General features: G+C 42.5%; 1 protein-coding gene across 7 annotated transcripts in view; it reads right to left on the minus strand.

The window, feature by feature from the left end:
• The window catches only part of SLC7A9 (solute carrier family 7 member 9), a gene marked incomplete at its 5' end in the record, with an annotated part of 59,087 nt that overhangs the window by 23,286 nt on the left and 10,671 nt on the right, over positions 1-25,130 (minus strand). For 2 of the 7 annotated variants that reach the window (XM_082232952.1, XM_082232950.1), the window contains 8 exons: positions 14,111-17,855; positions 19,002-19,176; positions 20,004-20,153; positions 20,901-20,997; positions 21,875-21,978; positions 22,216-22,339; positions 23,513-23,557; positions 24,667-24,766. The exons of 2 other annotated variants lie outside the window; for them this stretch is intronic. In XM_082232952.1, coding sequence (XP_082089078.1) covers positions 17,791-17,855; positions 19,002-19,176; positions 20,004-20,153; positions 20,901-20,997; positions 21,875-21,978; positions 22,216-22,339; positions 23,513-23,557; positions 24,667-24,766 — 860 coding nt within the window. In that variant the 3' untranslated portion in view covers positions 14,111-17,790. Of the gene's footprint in view, positions 1-1,687; positions 4,617-14,110; positions 17,856-19,001; positions 19,177-20,003; positions 20,154-20,900; positions 20,998-21,874; positions 21,979-22,215; positions 22,340-23,512; positions 23,558-24,666; positions 24,767-25,130 lie in introns of those variants that run through there. 3 more of the 7 variants (XM_082232956.1, XM_082232955.1, XM_082232957.1) reach the window with 2 other exon arrangements.

The following is a 25,130-nucleotide window of genomic DNA, read 5'->3' on the forward strand; positions in this document are numbered from 1 at the left end:
AGACCCAAACCCAGACCCTCTCCACAGACATATTACAGACTCCATCCAGTAGCCAAACTATAGTGGCACCTCCGGATGCTGCACCCCCCTGCAATCCCTACACAGATCTGGCTGGCACAAGGCACAAAATCACAGCTCGCCCCTATACACGAAGCCAAGCCAGAGCACAACTAAATGCAGCACAGCCATCTTCTCAGAAAAACTCTTCACAAGCTCAAGAGGTCAAGACACGAAAGCTTTAGCAACTAATCTACACTTAATGACCCACCCAGTGGTATTCAGAATATCACTCATGAAATCACTCAAGATATCCCTCAAGTAATTAAGGAACAAAAGAAGAAAAGGCACACTAATCTAGGAACTTCCTCTCTGCCCAGAACGTTGGAGGCTATACACCACACCCCTCAACAGTATTTATAGAAACTCAAACACCAGATTCTGCTCTGTTCCAGTAACAAGAAGCCGAAAGCACCAGCCTGAAGATGACGAGTGAGACCTCGTCGAAACGTCGCCCAGACACCCCGACTCTTACACGGGAAGACACCCGAAGACACCAAAACCTGCATTCCTGTACCCGTGAAAATCTACGAAAGCATATATATATATATATATATATATATATATATATATATATATATAGGGGGCGGCGGGCAGGGCTGCCAACTCCAGCTGCGGCATTTGAAAGTGCAGTCCTAAAAATGTCCACTCATATGCAACACCTGTTGGATCCGCAGGTAAATTAAATTAGGATTGCAGGCAGTGTGGTGCATTGCTTACAGAAGTGGTGCGTTTGAGCCCACAGATGCATTTGCAAACTAGGGGGACTGCCATAGCCACTATGCACCGATGGCAAGCATGCAAGACCGGATGTGGCCATCGCACACCTGGGCACACCTTCACACTTTCCCTTCATGGCCAGTGCTTAGGCAGGAAGGAAGTCTTGGTTTTCTTTTAAGCCTAATTGCTGGCAGCAGGGTGATCTTCTTGGAGAGTCCAGCTGGGGTGGCAAGCAGGGCAGTTCCCTCCCTGCTTACAATGGTTTTAAGATAAGGAAAATCACTCACCCCAGAAAAACAATAACAACACACTATTAGGATTTGGTGGGTGAAGTCTTGTAATGGAGTCAACAGAAGACACTCCCACCCCAAGTCTAATTGCAGTGGGAGAGCCTTCTATGGACTCCACTGGAGTCAATAGGCCACACCCCTCATAGACTGAGGAGACCAGGGTACAAATCCACACCCAGCCATGAAGTTCCCAGCTGACCTTGGGCAAGTTCCTAATTCACACATGAATCTGCCTCACAAAAGGGTTGTTGTGTGGGGACAGTGAGGGTCACGTATGTCACCTTAAGCTACCTGGAAGGAAGGTGAGATGTAAAAAAAAAAGCAAACTGGGAAATTGTGGTTTAATCTTACAGACTATAAACCAGGATATTAAACTAGGAGCAGAACCAGGTTTACTTGACCAAGACTGCTGCACTTGAATTGTTTTGAACAGTAAATGAAGAAAGAACAACAGAACACTTGGCTGCCCTCTATGGATACACCGAGTAATACAATGACAGTTCTAGCAAATCTATTGCAAATACACAAGAATCTATAGCAAATATTCATGCAAGTCTCTCGCATAATTATCCCTGTGAATCTTTTCACATCTTCAGCCTGGAAGCGAGAGTGGCACTCACCGTGTTTCGCAGAGCTCTTGAGTCATTGAAACACCTTCCCTTCACTTATCTCCTCCTTCAGCAGACAATGCCCGCGACTGGAAAGCAGAATGCTGGGAAACAGCAGCCACTTAAGTACAGAGGTTATAAACAAAGGTAATGATTAAACTAGAATGCTTCCAAGAATCATTAAAAGCCCAATTAATTTATTGGCAAAAAAAAGGTAGAGTTTTAGGTTCCATTTTGATGTCCCCCCCCCAACCCTGCATCTTGCAGTTTGAACAAGCACCGAAGTTTTTGACAGTGCGGCACTCATGGACCAAGGCACCAACAAATTTCAGGTTGCCGTGATTTTATAAAACATCAAGGTCTTCCTGCATGATAAAAAAGCAAAAGCAAAAGCCACTGAACTTAGGGAAAAGATCATTGTGGGTTATTTTGTATAGAATCTTCTTAATTAGCAAGCTTTCTAACAAAGGTTTTTAAAGCAATGCATTGCTTACTTTAGCAAAAAGGAAAGAATTTAAAAAGGAAACAGACAGCTCCTATCTACTTCAAACAATTGGCTGACTGCTAACCTGCTCTCATGTCCTGTTTGTCTGGATGGACTGAACTTCTCTTGAACTTGCTAACAGGCTGAATGCAGTCAGAAAGAAGGAAAGAAAATCTTCCTTTGTTTCCAGCCTTGAGCACATTTGCAGACAAACAAACAAACTTAGTTAATTACTTTTCTGCACTTGGGGTTTAGAATATATCTTGTTCGATCCCTCCTTCACTATCACCCCTGATTATTGGCCATGCTAGCTGCAGCTGTTGGGAATTGAGTCCAACAGTATGCGGAGGGCTGTCAAAGTTTCTCAACCCAGCCCTAGATTTTTAAAATGTCTCCAATGTTGACATTCACACACTTTTCTGAAGAGATGTTTAGAACTTCTGTGTTTTAATTCGTCTTCTTTATCTGTGTGTCCAGAATTAAAGTTAAATAAAATAGGTTGGAGGCTGCCTAGTTCTTAGAGCTAGGGAAGCCCAACAACATATTGAGCACCAGGGGTTCCCCATCACTCTCAGGCCAAATAGGTTTCTGTAGTGCTTCATAAACCAACACACCTTGATTGACCACAGCAGAACAAGAGAGATTAGGGTGCACATCACCAGAGACAATGCCTCTGTCATACTGTTACAAAAACAATTGTGCGGTGCAAAAATCACATAGGCTACATGAGCAAAGGGTTTGGAAATAGTCCAAGATTGTGCAAGAGTTCAAAGCAGCTCGAAATAAATGTTTCAACTGTTATAGCAACCAGTAAGTATGTACACATGTTCGGCATACTAATTTCACAATGGGAAATTTGATTTGAATAAATGAGTGAGATTGGTCTTTTCTCCCCTCAATGATATAAACTGATTTATTTAAATTGCCTTTATTCAAATCAAGCCCCCCTAGATAACAGAACTAATCTACCTATGTGGTTGTTGCAAGGATGATAGAATTGATGTGTGCATAATGCTTAAAGTTACTGGTCTTCAGCTGGTGGGCCAGGACCCACTATGCAAATATCCAGTAAAAGATTAAGAAATGCATGTTTGGGTTAAAAGCAGGGCCAGGGTCTGAAAAGATTGAAGACTACTGCTCTAAACCATTCTTCCCAAACATGGCGTCCTCCAGATGGACTACAACTCACCAAATCCCTGACCATCAGCCATGCTCTCTGGGACTGATGGGACTTGTGGCTCAAAATAGCTGGAGGGTGACAGGTTGTGGAAGGATGTTCTAAATTGCTACTACAGGTATGCTTAGCAGTATTACTGTAGTGTCCAGTCTTCATGGATGTTGAGATGCATTTGAATAAGATTCGCACAGGCTTTTGCACAATGTCCTAAAAAGCTTGACTTTGCAAAGGTGAAATGTAAAAGCAATATTAGAGTCCCTATCTATAGTTTAAGGACAATCTTAATTCATTCATACGCACTTTGGACTCCCCACAGGGAGCATAATGAGAATGAAGTTCAACATTCTTAGATAGGCACAAAATGTTCAATGCAATGTTTCCTTATGTCTCTATGGTCTATTGCAGGTAATTACATTAGTCAGGAATGGAATAAATAGTTCTTTAATACAAAATGACAACACACCCAGATTGTAGTAGCTACCTGCTCTGAACCTACACAGCTGAGCTATAAAGGCAGCACCGATGCCAACAAGCACAGAGTCAAGCCAGTATCTTGCTAATCTCTCAAGGTAAAGTGCACAATGAGCTATTGCCAATCAGCATAATCATTTTCAAAAAGTTACCTCCGTGTAAGTCCTTTACACAACACATTGCTAAACTATGGAATTTGCTTCCACAAGATGCACTGATGGTCCCCAATTTAGTTTTGGCATGGGACTAGGCAAAAGATAAGGCTAATCGGTTGCTACTAGTCATGGTGACTCTATATTACCTCCAGCATCAGAGGCCACAGCCTCAGAATTCCAGTCGCTGGAGAACACGATTGGGATAGAGTGATCTCCCCTCACCTCCTGCTTGTGTGCTTCCCAGAAGCATCAAGTTGTGCCCTGTAGGAACAGAATGCCAGACTAGCTAGGCCTTTGAGTCCAGCAGGACTCATCCTCTATGCTTTCCAGGCACTAACTGCAAGTGGGCTTGCTGTCCCAAGTAGCGTGTGCTGCATCTTGGCTCTGTTGGCTCTGTCACTTATTTATTATATTTATTTGCAGTATTTATAACCCACCCACCCCATTTAATGTTCTCAATCCCAGAGCAGGGAATAAAGTAATAAAAACAAACAGGGGGGAAACAATGAATGTACAAAAATTACAAAATCGTATAAACAGGACCAATGAACAACTGAAGCATTATATCATGAGCAAAACGGCAGCAACAAAAATTAATCGTTTCAATTTAACCAAATACCTAGGTAAAAACAAACACAACAGAGCAGATTATAGAACCAAGGGGTCTTAGCAATGGTTCCCACATGCTATTTCCCTTGTGGCAGCCCCCTCCCTCCCTCCCTCCCTCTTCCACACAGAGGGCCCCACTCTGTGCCAACTAACTCTCTGTGGCTTTTGAGTCGCTTAGCATATTTCAGTATCCCCCTCCACCAATCCCTCCCTGTTCTCATCCTAAAGGGCATAAAGGTCACAAGCATCCATGCCAAAAAAGAATCCCACAAAAAACTCCCCTCCCTTCTCCACAGTAGCAACAGAGCAAACTCCACCCCAAGTGTAATGAACCACAGTGGGTGTTTCTCCCCCCAGCCCTCAGATCCAGCAAGGCTACCATTTGCAAGGTGGATTTCTCCCAGTGCCCCCCCATTTCTTTTCTCTTTACCTGCTGACACAGGTAGACCTCAATGTGTTGCAGTCTTGGAAGTGGGACTGTGCCACCACTCCTTAAATAGGGAAGCTGTCAGCTGTAAGTCAGTCAATAATCCACAGCTGTTGATTTAACTTCTCCTCTTTCACAAGTTGTGAGCGGGACTTGCTCCCCGTGCATCACAGGGAGTCCCAGGCCCGCGCCACGTCCTCAGCTGGCCAATCTGCCTAGCTGGGGGTGTGATTTGCCACATTTAAGTGGCCCTGGCCCTGGCTCTACCTGTTTGGTTCCTGCACGCACAGATCTCGCTTACTTACCACATGATGTTTGTGGGTCCTTTGCTATGTTCTAGCTTCCTTAATTTTGAAGTCCCTAAAAGCCTTCGCTGCAACGCTGCGACAGGGACTTTCACGCCAGGGATTGCTTGGTTTTCCTTGGCGCGCTGCTCGCCAGCACAGGAATTTATTTCAACTTAACGCCTCTGGGTTCTGGCAGTTGGAGCACACACACACACACACACACACACACAACACACCTTGTCCTGATTTTTGAGGGGCTTTGGCTCATGTTTGTGCATTGCCTTCACGTGTTGGGCTTAGTTCACTGTGGCTTCACTTTTTCATCCCCCCCCCCTTTTTCAGCATGGCTCCGTGGGCTGTGGTATCAGGCAGGGCTTAGGTGGCTGCCATTTTGGCCAGCCATGTGACCTTGAGCTGCCATTCACAACACAAAATACACACTGCTGTTCCCCTCTAGGCTTAGGTTCCTCCTGCAAGATTCCCCTTGGTATCTTGTTAGCCACAATAAAATATAAAGTGGTGGACCACTGACCTGGTCCACAAGGGTGTTCTAATGTTTTTAAGCTATGCTGTTTCTCTCTACCTACTCTCTACAGTGGTATCTCGGGTTACGAACTTAATTCTTTCCGGAGGTCCGTTCTTAACCTGAAACTGTTCTTAACCTGAGGTACGCTTTTGCTAATGGGGGCCCCCGCTGCCATTGTGCCGCTGGCGCTCTATTTCCATTCTCATCCTGAGGTAAAGTTCTCAACACAAGGTACTACCGGGTTAGCGGAGTTTCTAACCCAAGGTGTTTGTAACCTGAGGTACCACTGTATTTGTAAATTGTAACAGAAACATCATAATTCTCTGGTGATATTTACCCGCAAAGGAAAGCCTGATACATGCTGCTTCTGAAAATGGGTGATCAGATTCATTAGTTATCAGGGTTCAGGTACCACTAACAGCTTTACCATAAGTATAACATAAAAAAATTCCTTCCAGTAGCACCTTAAAGACCAACTAAGTTAGTTCTTGGTATGAGCTTTCGTGTGCATGCACACTTCTTCAGATACACATAAGTATAACATTTAGCCAACATACTTTATCAGGTATTGCTACAGGGGTGAAGTGTGTTGGTTGGGAAGGGGGAACATAGGTATAAAATGAGTATTCTTGGATGCCAAGATCCAGGTTTGGGAGAAATACACTTCTGGTTGAAGGAACCCCAGCATATATTTGCACAAAATATGCAGCAAAGTAAACTATGGGAATATAAGATCTTAGATCTTCTGAGTTCCTAAACTCCCCTAGCACACGTTTGGTAATGTAATAATAATAGCTTACAAACTCTCCATTGGTCAGATTTAAACCTCATTGCATGCTGAACTTTTAAGGGAAACTGAGGGAGAACACTGTGCTTGATTACCTACCTCCCATTGCAAGGAGAAGAGACCTGACTAAGCCTGCCAGGGCAGCTCACTCTATGACATTAAACCCTTCATGCATTAATCAGACCGAAGCATGTTAGTGATATGAGCTTGTTACCCCTCATAACGTGCTGTCTTCTTTTAAATAACTATTAAAAGACAAAGGCAGATGCATGGTCCTCCCTCAGGGTTTGGCTTTACCTACTGGATCATTATATTGGGGTATCCACCTGGCAGGACAATTCAAAATTGTTTACAGATTTTCAGGTTCAATCAGATGTGGTGGGATCTCTGGGCTTTGGTGTGTTTTTCAAAGGACGCTGGTGTGCGCATCAAGCTGGTATGGTAACTATTACACACGTCTAAACATTTTAAAAGTTTTTTTCTCTTAGTAGGGGCAGTTCACTTTTAGACGGTGGACTTCAGAGATCATAACATTGGCTTTTGGACTGATAATCAAGCTGTCATCAGTGTCCTGGCAAAGCAATCACCACGTTCCAAGAAGATGGACCGCTTCCATTCTTTAGCACCAGAGGCGCAACTGCTGCTGGACCCATTCCCTGAGCATCTTTGGAACCTTGCAAACTTGAAGTGATGGAGGGAGTATGGCCTCAGTGGCGCCTTCAACTATTAGGTCTTAGAAGACGACCTGGTCTGATCTTATATCCTATCGGGTAAAATTTGTAGGTATTGGGCATAGTCTGCCCCCCCCCAACAGTCCAAGTGCTTCAATACTTTGTACACCTGCGTGACCTGGAGCGTGCGGCTAAGACTTTAAGGTTGCAGTCAGCCGATATTCCCTTCTTCAGTCAATCCATTTATTTTACGGACCCTCATGTTGAATTCGTAGTCTGCAGGGCGATTGAGGATTGGCACAGGTGGTAGATACCAAGTGGTGTAGGTTGTAGGCCTATCACGTTCATCACTCTTTGCCAAATACATGATAGATAGATAGATAGATAGATGATAGATAGATAGATAGATAGATAGATAGATAGATAGATGATAGATAATTTGTTGGTTGAAATATGTATCTCACTTGTACTCTGACGCTTTCTCTGTTGTCCTCTTTGGCACCCTAAGAGTGGGTGTAGTTGTTAACAAGGTTGAGCCGGGATGCTCCTCTAGGGGGCTTCGTTTGGAAGACGTAAATTTATCTAGTGCTGAGTTGCTGGGCTGCATCCATCAATAGAAAACTGAGCAAAGGGGGAAAGGCGCCCTTATTCAGCTCGCAGCATCAGAACATAAGGTCCCTGCCCTGCAAACGACACCAGGAGATACCGTTACCTTAGGCCCCCTGGTTCTAGCACATCCCTGATATATCGGGATGGTACCCACCTCGCCCGGCATCAGTTCACGCGGGTGATGCATTTGGCCATGGAAGCCCGTGGCTTCGCAGCCAGAGAATATGCTGCTCATTCCTGCTCATGGGGGCCTGCCTACAGACAGATTCAATGACATGAGTCATGTGTTGGAGGGGAGGTTGTGGCCATCACCTACAACTCCCTTTGAAGGGTATTCCGTTAAAGGAATCCAGTGGTCGTGGGTCCTGTCCAAAGCCCAGGTGGTGGCTAGGGCCATGGCACTACCCTCCATTGATTAGGGGAAATCTTCCAGTTGATTTGCATCAACAAGTTCCCCCTACAGGTTGTTAACCCTTGTGTGACTTCCTACAGAGTGGACAGTCACTGTTCTGTTCAGATCCAATGCCTAAGCCAATACCACTCACATTCTGTAACCAATCAAGTTGTGGCCTTTTTTTAGCCAATTAACCTAAAATACTTGTGTCCATGTGTTTTACTCCATCACAAAGCGGGGGACAGGGCCTTGACTCGCAACTGATCTACATTTTACACACAGACATGAACATTGCGGTCTCCTGTAAGGCTTTTCCTTTTTTAAACACCCATTGGTGTTAAAGAGTCAAAGCCTTGTGGGGGCGGGGGAGACCATTTTTTGTCAGGATTCTAAATTCCTAGGTCCTGCTTTACTGCGCTTGGTGGGCCGGCCTGTTGAGTCACATGCCGCACTACTTTTGCAGGATACAGATCCTTCGGTAGCTCTGCAGGTGGCGAGATTCCTGAACGCGGTTATCTCACACACAAAAACAACCAAAAAACAACAACACCACCAAAACTAATCGGACAGTTACGATGAGAGTGCATGTCGGACCTCGTCTTCAGTTTTTCTTTTTCTGTGATCCGTCCCTTGGAGCTCTCTGGGCCCCAAGCTGTTATTTGGCTCTGCTCATTGACCCTCCCTAGTACCGTGATGTTCACCCTTTGGTGTCGAATATATCGGTCCTTATGCCTCTGTGCTTTTATGTTTGTACATATTTTATGGGCTAATAGCCGTAAATAAATAAATAAAAATAAATTTTGTCAGGATTTCATCTGGGAAAAGGTGAAACCTCCACCTTCCCTACACCCTATATTCCTAATGTAAAACCAGCCACCAGATGGCAGCCAGTATTTTTGTCGTATAGCACCCAGAGCCATTAAGAACCAGGCAAGACCCTCTCTTCAAAGTGCCATGTTAAACTGTACTAGAATGCTGGAAATTAGCTTTTCTAGATCTATGCATAATGTGCTTTTTTCTTAAGCAGGCACAGGTCTCAAGAAAGTGCACCTGGTTTCTACAGAGGAGGAAGAGGAAGAGGAATCCTTGGATAACAGTGACACCATCTGTTGATTCTGGTTTGGAAATTGGGATTAAGAATTAGGCTGTCACATAAGAACCCACATTCTGGCAGGCTCAAGCAGCTTGGGTGGCATTTCCATAAGGAAAGCATTTTAGCTTTTTGAACATCAGGAAAAGTTCTAATTTTTTTTAAAAAATATTTTTTTATTAACTGGCCAATCACATCAAATTAAATCACATCACATAAAATTCCAAATTACAAAGCCAAATTTTTTAATTTTCAAGATCCAAAGGGGGATTCAAATCATCATCTTATTACTGCATTAATGTCCAAATCAGTCCCAATCAGTCCAAACAGAGTTCATAGTTCTATCCAATCTTATCTTGGTGTTTCCACATCATATCTTATTCATATAATTTCTCTTTTTCCTTTACGATCTCTTCTGTTAGTCTCCTTAAACCGATAAGCAAATATAATAATCCTGTGTGAATTTCCCGTTCTTCCAATCTAAGTCCAGATGGTTTCCATATATCATCTCCTTCGTAGATAACATCGCTCTTTCCATCATAAATTAGGCAGTTGTCACTCTTAAGTCCCACTGAGGAGTTAATCCACAATATGTAAACAACTCTGTTTCTCTCTTTCTCCTCCCAGACTCAAAAGCTCCGACAGTGCCTCCCAAAATGGCGACGGCATTTTTAACTGCGTCATTCCAAAACTCTTAACTTTCCAGCTTCGTCTTGAAACATTGCTTTGGTTCGAAAATTTATCTCCACACAGCCTTAAATCCACAGCTTAAGTCCTTAAAATGACATTTCTGACTCATTAGGGGAGGGGTTTCTTGTTAATCACATAAAAAAATAAAGGAGGGTTTTCCCCCCTCCCCCCTCAGTCATTTGCCATACCGTATCTTGACGTATCTTCTCATATTTTACTCTTGTCTTGTTTTATCAGACATCTCTTCTGTCAGCAGTCTTTACTCCCCCTCTTTCCTTGAAGTATGTGCAATTTATCTCGTCGAAATTGTTTCTTTTGAAAATTCTTGCAACTAGTGGCACGGATCAGAGACGGCATCGAGGAGTGCCGGAATCCCACAGGAGGGCTTTGTGCCTAGTGCCCCCATCCCCACAAATTCGGGGGTGGTATAGGGCACAGCAGGCAAGGGCCGTCCCCTCCACAATCCTGGAGGGGTTAAGGAGGCTAATTACCCCCATCATAGCCTCCAAATTACCTCATAGGGGTCGGAGAGATGTTATTGTCAGTCATCTCGTCTGTCCTCCCAGTTGAACGACGTGGCCCAGGGAGAGAGGGGAAAATAGTGGAAGTGAACAGCTGGCTTCGCAAATGGTGTAAACAGGAACGGTTTGGATTCTTAGATCACGGACTGCAGTTTCTTGAAGATGGACTTCTGGCAAGTGATGGGCTGCACCTCACAACAGTTGGGAGAAATGTTTTTGCCAAAAATCTCAGAAACCTCATCAGGAGGGCTTTAAACTGACTAATGTGGGGGAGGGAGACAGTGCTCCTGAAGGTAGGAGTCTATCAATTAATGAAGATGATCATCCAAATGTCATAGACCAAATGGAGCAAACAGCACGCGGACCTAGTGGTGGGAGGAAAAAATCCTTAAATAAGAGACACGGGGGAATGATTAATGGACTTCAATGTCTGTACACTAATGCGCAAAGCATGGGAAATAAACAAGATGAGCTTGAGCTCTTGGTACAGCAAACTAAATATGACATAATAGGCATCACTGAAACCTGGTGGGATAAGTCCCACGATTGGAATGTAATAATGGGGGGATACAATCTATTTCAGAGAAACAGACCAGACAAGAAAGGAGGAGGAGTGGCGTTATATGTCAGGGATGTGTATACCTGTGAAGAGATCCAAGATTTAGATCCTCAAAGCCAAAGTGAGAGCATTTGGATCAAAATTAAGGGAGAGAAGAATAACAGAGACCTCATTGTGGGAGTTTACTATAGATCCCCAAGCCAAACGGAGGACATAGATGATGCCTTCCTGGAACAGATGGCCAAGCATGCAAAAGGAAGGGAGATAGTAGTAATGGGGGACTTCAATTACCCGGATATTTGTTGGACGTCAAACTCAGCCAAGAGCATAAGGTCAAACAGATTCCTCACTGGCCTTGCAGACAACTTCATTGTCCAGAAAGTGGGAGAAGCAACAAGAGGAACAGCCATTTTAGATCTGGTCCTAACCAATGTTGATGACCTGGTTAGTGGGGTAGAAGTGGAAGGATCATTAGGCGCGAGTGATCATGCTCTTCTGAAGTTTACAGCGGAAAGGAGCAGCCAAGCATACTAGGACTCAATTTCTTGACTTTAAGAAAGCCGACTTCATAAAACTTAGGGAAGTGCTGGGTGAGATCCCATGGACAACAATACTAAAAGGAAAGGGAGTTCATGATGGCTGGGAGTTTGTTAAGAGGGAGATACTAAAAGCACAACGTCAGGCAATACCAATGAGACGGAAACATGGAAGGTGCCTAAAGAAGCCAGGGTGGCTATCTAAAGAACTTTTAACTGAATTAAGATTAAAAAAGGATGTGTACAAAAAATGGAAAAGGGGGGAAACCACCAAAGAGGAATTCAAACAAATAGCCAGCACGTGTAGACACAAAGTCAGAAAAGCTAAAGCACAGAATGAACTCAGGCTTGCTAGAGAGGTTAAAAGCAACAAAAAAGGCTTTTATGGGTATGTTCGTAGCAAAAGGAAGAACAAAGAAACAATGGGGTCACTCAGAGGAGAAGATGGTGAAATGCAAACAGGGGACACAGAAAGGGCTGAACTACTCAATGCCTTCTTTGCCTCAGTCTTCTCCGATAAAGAAAACAATGCCCGACCTGAAGAATTTGGAGCAAATGATTCAGCAAAGGAAACACAGCCCAGAATAACTAAGGAGATAGTACAAGAATATTTGGCTAGTTTAGATGTATTCAAGTCTCCAGGGCCAGATGAACTGCATCCAAGAGTATTAAAAGAACTGGCAGATGTGATCTCAGAACCACTGGCAGTCATCTTTGAGAATTCCTGGAGAACAGGCGAAGTCCCGGCAGACTGGAGGAGGGCAAATGTTGTCCCTATTTTCAAAAAGGGGAAAAGAAAGGACCCAAATAATTACCGCCCAGTCAGTCTGACATCAATAGCAGGGAAGATTCTGGAGCAGATCATTAAGCAAACAGTCTGTGAGCACCTAGAAAGGAATGCTGTGATCACCAATAGTCAGCATGGATTTCTGAAAAATAAGTCATGTCAGACTAACCTGATCTCGTTTTTTGACAGAATTACAAGCCTGGTAGATGAAGGGAACGCAGTGGATGTAGCCTACCTTGATTTCAGCAAGGCATTTGACAAGGTGCCCCATGATATTCTTGTAAAGAAGCTGGTAAAATGCGGTCTTGACTATGCTACCACTCAGTGGATTTGTAACTGGCTGACTGACCGAACCCAAAGGGTGCTCATCAATGGTTCCTCTTCATCCTGGAGAAGAGTGACTAGTGGGGTGCCACAGGGTTCTGTCTTGGGCCCGGTCTTATTCAACATCTTTATCAATGACTTGGATGATGGACTCAAGGGCATCCTGATCAAATTTGCAGATGACACCAAACTGGGAGGGGTGGCTAACACCCCAGAGGACAGGATCACACTTCAAAACGACCTTGACAGATTAGAGAACTGGGCAAAAATAAACAAGATGAATTTTAACAGGGAGAAATGTAAAGTATTGCACTTGGGCAAAAAAAATGAGAGGCACAAATACAAGATGGGTGACACCTGGCTTGAGAGCAGTACATGTGAAAAGGATCTAGGAGTCTTGGTTGACCACAAACTTGACATGAGCCAACAGTGTGACGCGGCAGCTAAAAAAGCCAATGCAATTCTGGGCTGCATCAATAGGAGTATAGCATCTAGATCAAGGGAAGTAATAGTGCCACTGTATTCTGCTCTGGTCAGACCACACCTGGAGTACTGTGTCCAGTTCTGGGCACCACAATTCAAGAAGGACACTGACAAACTGGAACGTGTCCAGAGGAGGGCAACCAAAATGGTCAAAGGCCTGGAAACGATGCCTTATGAGGAACGGCTAAGGGAGCTGGGCATGTTTAGCCTGGAGAAGAGGAGGTTAAGGGGTGATATGATAGCCATGTTCAAATATATAAAAGGATGTCACATAGAGGAGGGAGAAAGGTTGTTTTCTACTGCTCCGGAGAAGCGGACACGGAGCAATGGATCCAAACTACAAGAAAGAAGATTCCACCTAAACATTAGGAAGAACTTCCTGACAGTAAGAGCTGTTCGACAGTGGAATTTGCTGCCAAGGAGTGTGGTGGAGTCTCCTACTTTGGAGGTCTTTAAGCAGAGGCTTGACAACCATATGTCAGGAGTGCTCTGATGGTGTTTCCTGCTTGGCAGGGGGTTGGACTCGATGGCCCTTGTGGTCTCTTCCAACTCTATGATTCTATGATTCTATGATCTTCCGATGCGCCCCCTAGTGGCCCCCGGAAATGTTCTAAATTTTGACCATGATTTTGAAGAGGGGTGGGAGGGTGGGATGTTTGCTCTTCGACTTAACTGCCATAGACTGATCACATGTACAATTGATTTCAGTGAGTTTTAATTCATGATACATTTGCTCTGAGTAGAAGAGTTGTGGTGATTTTTGCTAACTACCTAACCGTGAAACCAATGGAGGGAGGTGAAAATCCTCTCTGTGTGTATGGCTATTCTTGGAGCCTGTTTCAAAATAAAAAAGCACAGCTTCTGGCCTTTTCCTCACAAAACAAATTATCAAGCCTCATACAGATATTTAGACAAAAAGAGTTGAGAGTAGAAACAGTCTGAGAAGTACCATTCAAGTTCTTAAATGTAACTTAGATTTCTTAGCCATTACAACCTGCAGAATATTTTCCCTCGTGCTACCTTGGAACCTTTTCCTTCAGAATTTTTCCTGAAGCTTTATGATCCATTGTAAAGCAAAGCAGTTATGTACAGTGGTGATTATTGACTACAAAGGACATTGTAACTGAATGGATGCTGGCACAATGAAACTGTTTTTGGCAATAGAGTAATGTGCTTCTATGAAGCAATGAATTTCTGAGTTAGGTTACACTTCGATATGTTGCATGAAGAACCATTTATTTAGGAAAGTGAATTGTGAACATTCAGCGTGTTAACATTTAGATGAGGTTTCTGTAGTAGGTAGGAAAATGGAGAATAGGTATTAATCCTTTCCAGCAACCTGTTTAAAATGACAATGTGCAAGCCCAAACCAGGCATTGCCTTTGCTTGTAACGGCCACATAAAGCATTGTGGTTTTCCCCCCTCTCTGGCATCCATTTATACCAAGTGTTTGGGTTTGATGTCATGTCTATGTTGCATTGCTAGAGACAGGTGTTCAATCTAGCATAATATTTAGTTCTGGTCTTATTTTTTTTAAGAAAATGTAGCCATCAAAACCAGTTTAATACTGGTGATGTACTAAATATACCCTTTGTCAGCTGTACCTTAAGGTGTAAAACTATAAGATGCTGACTGATCTGTGCAGAAAATATTTTTGTTTTCAGAATATGAGAACTAATTTGAAAGGTTAAAGTACTTGATTAGAAAACTATTTCTAGTTATTTGATCATTTGATCAGTTTGTTTTGTGTGGAATTGTTTGGACCAACACAGCTGATGCATTACATCTAATTTTTCCTGATCTAATATGATAGATAATAAAAGTTAAATCAAATTATAGCTCTCCCTTGAACATCAATATTCAAAATGGTTAGTTACTAGACACTTTGTTCAATTGCTCTGTTTCTGTACGTTATTATGTTGGCACAAAGAGCTGTGGGTATGTGTAGGAAGAATTAGAGATGGCCTTAGAATCAAAGGGTATATCTGGATCCAGGAGCTGTGAGGGGCAGGTAGAGCCACTTAATCAGAAGAACTAAAAATTATCATAAAGTACTGCTACAATAAATACAGCTTTCTCTACCTGTTCGCATAGCAGTATAACAACAAAAAGTAAGGTGAAGGAATCCCAAATGACTGTCTGATGTCAGGTGCACAGGCATAATTATATATGATAGTCCCTTTGATATACTTATTATTAAATTTATATGCTGCCCTTCATCTGAAGATCACAAGGCAGTATGCTTAACAAAATAATTGTTCTGTTGACAGTATTGGATAAATAGTAGCTTTTAAGATGCTATAGTCTATATCCTCCAACGAGGAGCAGCATTCTGTCACTGAATTGATAGTCTCTCTGGAAGCTGCAGGTATTACTTGCAATGGGTCTAACATGCCCACTGATGCCTGCATCCTATTTTCTAAATGCCCCTTCTTCTTCCAGTTAAATATTCCCACTCCACATTGTCAAATGTGTAACAGTACAGTGCAACAACAGTTTACTCTATAACATGAATATGGCAGCAATTGTTGAGCTTTCAGTGTTTCACATAATTGACCCAAATGACATTATAACAGTTGGACATCTCTGTATATCATATATGCAATTAGATCAGAAGTATTTGGCTTAAAGTTGGATGTTGTGATAAACCCTTCTTAAGGCCATAATCTCATGAATAGTTATGGAAAAAGTTATTTATGCCTGCTAGAAAAGCAGTAAAGAACACTCTTAAAACCAGCCTTTACATCTTTGGCGTTTTTAGAAACTATTTATTAATTAAATAGAAAATATAATAAAAATATACCAAAGGCATTTGCAACAAGTCACAAAATAGTAATGCTGGAACTTTGACTTTTCAGCGTACACAAGGAATCTAGAGAAGGCCAGAGGAAGGTAGGGAAAGAACGTCTAGTGTTCCATTTACCAGCAGTTCATCCCATGTTTGCAGCAGTATGAAATGCTACATCTTTGGTTTTCCTGCAAATCTTTCACAAAAGTAATTTTGAAAAGCAACAAACATGCCTGTTCCAAGATCACCACCTGCTCAGTATATGAGTCCGGACTTTGATCCCTTTGAAATTATTTCCACTGTCTCAGTAATGAGACAACAGGTGAGCACAGCATGGAAAACCTAGCTTGCACATCCCAAACCAACATATTGTGGAACCCTGACCACAAACCAATGGTAAGAGGAATGGTGGTAGCCAGATCAAAGATGTAGCTTCTTGGATCCAGCCTACACAACCACAGCCCATTTTTACTTTTACTAACTTTTACTTACTTTTACCAGGTAGCTGTGTTAATCTGTAGCAGCAAAGAGGCTTTTGGCACTTTAAAAAGTCGAACATATCCTGTAATAAATCTGCTTGTATTTATTTAATTAAAATATATGTAACCCACTCTAGTCAAGGATTTCAGAGTGGGTACAACAATTAAAACAGCAAATCCAACTGCACAGGAGAAAGTGGATAAACAATAAAACATGGGTGACAGTTATTACAAATTAAACCTGAGTAAATAAACAGGTTTTAGTCTGGCACCCCAATTGAAATCTGTCTAGTGGCAACTTTGTTTTAGAGGGGAAGACATTTTGCAAGTAGGGAAACTGGTGTGGCAAAAGTTCTTTTTATGAATGTTGTGATAAATCCATTAAATCTTTAAGGTGCTACAAGTCTCCTTGCTGTCTTTCTTTGGAATTATATAAAAAATGTTGATTAAGCTTCTCTCTTTGCATGCACTCCTCAAAAGATGCAGCTGTGCAGGATACTGAGGTAGAACCATGACAGCAGCAAACCAAGCTGAGGCTCCCTGGGTGCAAAAACACACTTCCTATGGGCAGACAAGGATCTGCCCTTAAGCCTCATGCTGGACAGACTCTACACTTCTAATACACAAACCATTGTGCCTGCAAAAATCTGCTCCAGTGTTGAGATATTTCTCATCATCTGCTCATGTTTCATTGTGTCAAGGCAGAGTCATTCTTTGAGAAGCCTCAGCCTATTCCAGTGCATTACGGTACTTGTCTTGACCTCTTCAACGGCAGGAGTCAATATCATACAGATTACGTCTAGATCACGTCTTTCTCCCTCCCATATGTTCTCTTGTCATTTCGTTTGGGTTTCCACCCTTTATAAATCTGTGAGACATATATGAGATTTCATCTTTGCACTTCCATGTTTGTTTGCTGGTAGGTGGCACTGTAATACTGTATGTTCTGTCCTTTTAGCTTGCTGAGAAAATAATGTGGAAATTCCATACCTGAAATCAAGTCCATGGCCTACAAATCCTCAGGTCTTTTCCCCCATTCAGATATTTTCTTAAGATGCTGAAAATCCCTGAATACAATGTGTTACAAAAATGAATGAATTTTACAGGGGGAAAGAACAGAACAGTGTCTTTTTCAGGACACTTACTGTCTCACAAACATCCCCTATCCTCAGCATTGAGACCTATAGTTGTGGACATGGTGTATCATACCTGATGAACCATTTCCAGGATCTAGCCTTTTTAATGATGGAAAAATTCAATGTTATTCAGGAACGTCTTCTGGTGGAACTACTTCCAGAAGCATCTGAAGGTGCATAGTGATGGGCTCTGAAACGCAGAAGTTGTTGAGGTCAGAAGCCTTTAGAAATGGCAATTGCACTGTTAGTACCATTTCTTTTCCTAGATCATTTCCCCTTTTGCACTTAACCACTTAGAAGCCTCCGTGTTGATTCCACAAGCCAGATTATGGGTTTTACTTTTCCTATAGCCATATTAACATGGGTCTTGAGAATATTCCAGAAAGAGAGGGCATCTCGGAGCACATTTCAAATGTTTTCCAGGACCATTACATTTGATGCCTTCCATTTCTTAAGTGTACCAGATGGTGTGTACAATGCTGAGCACATCACGGCAACTGAAAACCAATCTAAGCAACATTTTCAATATTAGCATCTTGTTATTTCTGGAAACATTAAGAGGTCTATTCAAAATTAGTATACACAGTCTTATACTATTGGTGCTATCAGGGTAGAGTAGCATTCTGTTCTACTGGAACTCTGGTTCAATTGATTTATATTTACATGTTTATTTTTCACTTTGCAAACTATGGGCTGATTTTGGATAACCGCTTTAACATGATGAAATTATAAGTGGTCATTTGTTGGCATGGCAACTGGCAAAGTGAGGGCATCTCGGACCACATTTCAAATGGTTTCCAGGACATAATGAGCTGTAACTTTAGCAAAGTGTCAGAGTCCACTCAAAAGACCAGTTGCCACAATCAGAAGGATCTATTTCCTGTGTATGTCAAACTACCATCAAGTTTCACTCTTTAAAGAAAAGATGGCTAGTGGTTAGGAAGAAGCAGGCACAGGAATGTCTAAAACTCTTTAAAATATAGGGAGGCTGAAAAATTGCCTACCCTGAAGGAAGGTGGGAAATTCCAATTGGAATGTTTTTGTAACTGGAAACACTAGCACCCATGTGCCTGCAAAGGGCAAGTGGCCAGTGTGCAGAAGCATGCATTGTGTATGTAATCTCTAGCCGCTCAAGTGATCTGAGAAGACCACATACCCCATTTCCGGCTCTATGAGCCTCCTCTATTCCCATAATTTCCTCTTTATTGTATCTCATGCACCCCACTGTTCCTCTTTAAGAAGCTCTTTCCCTTTGAATCAGAGTTAAAGAGCCACACCCAGATTATTTCATCACAAACACTTCTTCCCCTGGGATGGAAATCCACCATATACTCACTTGAGATTTTTTGAGCCCAGCTGAATTTGAAGTGGATGAAAAGTACATAAAAGACAAGTCCACTGATAATAAACAGAACGCAATACAGATATGGCAGCTCGGGTGCAGTGATGATGGGTGCCAGGACCAGCACAATGGAAACAAACAGCACAAGGATGGGGATGATAAGAGGGACCTGCAAAACAGAGCGGAGGGGGTGGGAATGTAATTGTGTGTGTTGAGGAATCCCAGATTGGAACGACCTAGCAAGGCCAAGTAATATTCTCGCTCAAGATGTATTCAGCGCTTGCTACAAAGATGTCTCAAAGTGAGTTAGAGTTTTGAAAACATACATGATACAAAATTTAAAATGCACCCAAAATATAATTGACAAAAAGTACCCATCTTGCAGTCACATAAAATGACAAATCCTATCCTAACCTACTAAACAGTGAACACAAGGATTGGATATCGCCATATTCTGACACTCCAGTTAAGAGCCAAATGCCTGGGGAAAGAAACATATTTGCCAAAGTGCCTAAAAGTTGATAATGATTGTGCCAGATGCATCTCTCTCTCAAAAGAGGATTCCACAATTGGGGAACCACCACTGAAAAGGCCTGTTCTCATGTTGCTGTTTATTGAAGGTGGCACACAAAAATGCCCTCAGATGATTAGGTATTAAGTATTGAAGTATTGATGTCATGGGCAGTGTAAGACTTTATATGTCAAGAGCAGCACTTTGAATTGGGCCAGGGAGCAAACACATCCTATGCACTTGAACAAGGATCAGACCGCCTACTCCCAGTCAATTCTGGCCCCTGAATTCTGCACTAAGTGCAGTTTCTGAACGCTCTTCAAAACGGCACTACATAGAGTGCATTGCAATAATCTAACCTAGAGGCAGCTCTCATGTTAACCTAATTTCTCCCCCAACTCCAGCAGTAACAAAAGGAGCAACACAAGAGGAACTGCCAAACCATCCTGAACACTGATGAGAATATCTTCTGGTGGGCTACTTACACGGATAGGCCTTTCAAGATCTTTTCTTGTAAAGCGCATGACAATGAGTCCCAGCACAGTTAGACCATAGAATATCCAAACTGCAAAGCTAAAGTAGTTGATGAGGGTGTTGATGTCTCCGGGAATTATATAAATAATAGCTACTGCACCCTGAAAGCAGAAGAAATGCATTATGGAGAAGGCATTTTTTTAAAAAAACCCAACCCTGCAGATTTCAGTGTTGGGTTTAGAGGCCTTTTAATGGCCAATTCTAATTGTGGCTATGATGACTCTGTTGGAAAACTAATTCAGACATGCTTGCTTAGTCTCTCCAGTGACTTTAAATTTGCAGTCCTACTGCATGGTTGTTTCATTATAATACAAGGCCTCCATTTGCATACAGACCCTTTCGCATACAGATAGGAAAGCTGTGTGCAATCACAGAGCTTTCAAAAGAGTTTTAATTACAGCGCCAGATTGCTGAGATGTGTTTGTTTTTATTTAAAGATTTAAGATCTTTAAGATTTAAAGATTTAAGATCTTATATCAAAAGCAGGAGATGAAGTGGAGGGGGCATTATAGAGGTGTATGCAATTGCATTTTCCTCCCTCGCAGTACTACAACCCAGGGCCAGCCAATGAAGCTGAATGTCAAGAGACACAGACAAAAGGAAGGGCTTGTTTACACAGCACATAATTGAAGTGTGGAATTTGACCTCACGGGAGTTGTGATGCCTGCCAACTTGGACAGGTTGGATATTAGACAAATTAATGGAGGATAAAAGCATCATTGACGACTAGTCGTGACAGCTAAGCCCTGCTTTCAATAACAGAGAACGATGCTGGACTAGACAGGCCTTTGGTCTGATCCAGCAGAGGTCTTATGATGCTCTTCTGACACTTCAGAAATCATACTTACATAAAAGATGATAGCAGGTGCCGGAGTTAAGCGCTTAATGCTGATGTAAGAGAGCACCTTTAACATGTGTCCTTCACGACCGGCTACGTAAGCAAGCCTGAGAAGGTAAATCATTCTCATTAGAGAAGCCATTGTGATGGGCTGACCGAGAGCAAAGGATGACAAGACTTATGCACTTTTCATATTTTTGGTGATGCATTCAGAGAGCATTGCAGAATCTGTGTTTACCATGTCATGCATGTCATGTCATGGAGAGTGTATGAGGAACTAGTTGCAACGGCTGCGGTTTGAGAAAAAACAAGATCCTGATTAAGTCCAATTTTAAAAGCATAAAAATCTGGGAAATGGAATGAGATCAGCACAACTGTCACATGCACAGGGTATGGGATTTCCACCATCTGACATATACAGTACATCACTACTGTGCTCCCAATAAATGTGAGTGAATGTGCAGGTGTGATGTTAAATTTAAGCTGCTTTCCCCCTCTATACCACCTTTCCTTGCACCACCTGCCAGCCACTGAGCAAAGTTTAATAGCTTGGAGATGTCAATTTGCCCCATCTCCTGAGTGCCCCCAGGTTACTTTTAATGAGAGGATGATGCAGACATGGGACCCGTTCAGAATGACTGTGAAGTACTCCTTTACACAATATATCACTAACACATTGTATTATTTATTCACATAATGCTAGGGCAGCTTCCACCATGAGTTACTTGAAAATGATGGGATTAATTCAGAGGAAAACGAAAAATTCAGAGGCACATGTACTTCTAATTAGCAGGTGATTGGGGCAGCTGTCTGCAATATGACCTGCTTTTAAGTGTCACCTGGGCATTTGCCTGTTGGCAACTGTGATGCTCTTAACTCCAGGTACATATAAGTGCAGAAGTCTTGCAATCTGGACTCAGGGCTGGGGGCACATAAATCAACCTTGGGCACACTAGAATTCCACATCAGAAAGTATTGTTTTACCTGCCAGCAGTAAAGCAAGTCCCATTGGCCGCCCCAATGGTAGAAAAAGCCACAAAGAGAGGGACTATCCAGGAAGCAGGATAAAGAACCCTATCTCCAAATGTCTGTGATGGAAGGAATTGAAACAATGCACATCTTTAAAACCTAGAGGTCAACCAACTGGACACATGAAGATACAGCAGTAATGAAAAAGATACTTAATAAAAAGTTTGCACAACTTTTTAGAGAAGCAAGTTTTCCCTTGTGTAACTTAAACCACTTCCGATCTTGTTCTGCCGTTTGTATCAAAACATCCTCTTGTACAGAGGCGAAAAACAACACATTTTCCCACTTGGACTCACCACAGCAACAGCTGGAGACTGCAGAAGTTCTGTTGACGTCATAACCGTGAAATAGGATATATTGATCAGAACGTAACAAACTGTGACCAGAGGGATTCCAATAACAATAGAGAGTGGTAGATTTCTAGATAAAGTAAAGAGATATGCAATCTGTTACACATCCAAGCTTTTACACAATTAAAGAAATATTTGTAGATTTACCATATAGGTTTCTGCATAAATTTGCATCTGAAAGGGGGAAATTATCATTTTTTAAATAAGCAATGGTCTCTTATTTGAGTAACAATAACAAATCTTCTAAGACAACATCTGCCACCCTATGGTCCTGATTAACACCCCCACCCAACTTCCAGCAATGATATTTGCACTGAGAACATAAGAACACAAGATGGGTGGACAAGCAGAACCAGAGGAGGAGCTTCCTTCCCAATGCAAATAGCAGCTTGGGTGGGAGGGTCAGCAGGACAAAGCAGTGGGGGAGGGTTAAGGGGGGGAAGCATCAGCCCCCGCCCTGGCCCACCCCCATGGATGCTGTTCATTAACATTATAAAATACATGTATATTAATTGCATCTGTACATTGAATACTACATCTAGTTTGGCTCTAAACAGCTGTGTATTTAGACTTTAAAATTTCGCTCTGTTGTCGTTGGATGCAGGGCCAGCTCTACCACTAGGTAGAGTGAGGCAACTGCCTTGGGTGGCAGATGCTGGTGGCCAGAGGCAGTTCCTCCTGGGCTCCCAGGCATTTCCCTCCTGGTGGAGGATAGAGCTGGGTGTGCCACACAGCCTCTCCCATCTTGGGTGGTTCTGAAGGGCACTGTCAGACTAAAACAGCCAATCTAGTCAGCTTCCGCAGGTGGCAACCATCTTGTCCTTTGCCTCCGGAAACAAAATGACTTGGAACAGATATACCATACTTTTCTGTGTATAAGACTAGAGTTTTTTTACTTTAAAATAAGGTTACAAATCTAGGGGCACCTTACACATGGATGGTGCATATGCCCATTTTCTAAATTTGGGGTCCCCAAAAATAGGGGGCATCTTATACATGGGGGCATCTTATACACAGAAAATTACAGTATTTCCTCCTGATTGTATAGATGCAGTTCACTAACATGGGCCTGGTTTCAGAAAGCAGCTTATTGGATTTTGTTGTTGCTTTGTGAAACTTTTTGCACACTGCCTTAGGAGGGCTGTACCCTGAATGGCAGGTTAGAAATCCTTGTTTCAATGGGACTGTGAGGGAGGAGGAAAAAGAAATGGTGTTCTGTCAGCTGATGCAGCATTTTTCTTACCTATAAGGATCTTTAAGTTCCTCTGTGATATAATTGAGTTGATTCCTGGAAGGGATGGGGGGGGAGAGAGAAGTACCAAAACGTTACTTTGCACCCTGCACGTTCTTGGGAGAAAACACTTTTGAACCCAGTGGAATTTAATTTCCAAATAAAAGAGTTATGGGATGTACGTCTTGGTGGCAATACATATTTTTACTGAAATTATAATTCCCTTTCAACTACCAACAACAGCAACATGAGACATTTCACAGAGCCAAGTAGAAAATGTCCGATTTTGATTTGTGTTCTGCATTTGCACAGAAGCAAGTGCCCAATATGGCTTTCAACAGTAATAGCAAGTACCATTAAACAATCAGGAATATATGCACCTGTTCTGTGCAAAAATAATCCCTTGCACATCTAAGCATACATTAGATCAGTCTTTGGCAGCCTGATGCCCTGCATATGGCTATCCTGGACAAAAGGAAAAGCTTCTCAGTTACGTTTCTCTGTGACATGCTATTTTCTACGTACAGGGGTCTATTCTGAGGATTGAGTATGAAGGAGCTGCCATCTGCCATCTGAAATACTACAGCCCAGACATAGCCCTAGCACTTCAGGAAAAAAAATATGCCCTTAACAAATATGAGTCCTTCCTCCTTTTATAATACCTGGCATCCATTCACCTCCCATATGAGAAGCAACCATCAATTAAGACCACACACACCCACACCCCGACCGATGGAAACATCTGGAGAGACCTACTGGATTAGAGATTTTATTATGCATATGAACTGGCTCTAGGTAGTGGTTCTAACCTTACAATGCTTAAGGTTCTAATGACCTTAGACTAGCTGATACTGTTGGTGCCTTCCAAAGCCATCTCAGCTATTGGCCATCACTGCATCATGTGGTAGCAAGTTCCACAAGTTAATGGTCTGCTTAGCTCTCCCCCACAAAAGTGGGTGGGCTCTGTCTCCTTTCATGCCTACCAGGAAGTCACCATAAGTTTAGAATAAGTATTCCCCACCCTACACTATTTCCAGGTGTGATTCTTCAGCAAGACTTCAGGTGCCAGAGTTTTCATGCAATATTTTTCTTAAAGTGCTGTAAAGACACATCAAAATAAGGCATGAGCTGCTACACTCTGTTAATGAGTCATAAAATTATATTACCATCCATCATAGGCCCAGAGTCCATTATAAAATGCAAGACTAATGGTGCCCACAGAAAGCGGGGGACCATCAAACGAATTGTTGAAGTTCTTTGTATTTCCTGGGGGAGGGAAAGTGAAACATGTCATTTCTTGCAGCTGAGAAACTTGGCTCAGAGTCCATGAAAACTCCCACCCACCCTGATAAATCTGTTTGCCTAAGATGCTGCTGGACCCTTTGTGGTTTTGGTATCATATCTTCCAGATTCATTCCTCAGAGGAAAATAAGAGGGACATTGATCGCTCACCACCCAACTGACCCTCCTCGACCCCTTCCCCATTTTTGTGGTCCCCTCACCGCTGAGCATTTCCTATCAGAAGAAGGGCAAGGACCACCACCACTTCACCAGGGGCAATATGTTAAAATATATTGAAACGGAATGTTTCAATACATATTTCAAATGTTTCAAAATATTTTGAAACGGA

The sequence above is a fragment of the Podarcis vaucheri genome (assembly GCF_965113315.1).
Source record: "Podarcis vaucheri genome assembly, chromosome: 7".
In the NCBI taxonomy this organism is placed as follows: domain Eukaryota; kingdom Metazoa; phylum Chordata; class Lepidosauria; order Squamata; family Lacertidae; genus Podarcis; species Podarcis vaucheri.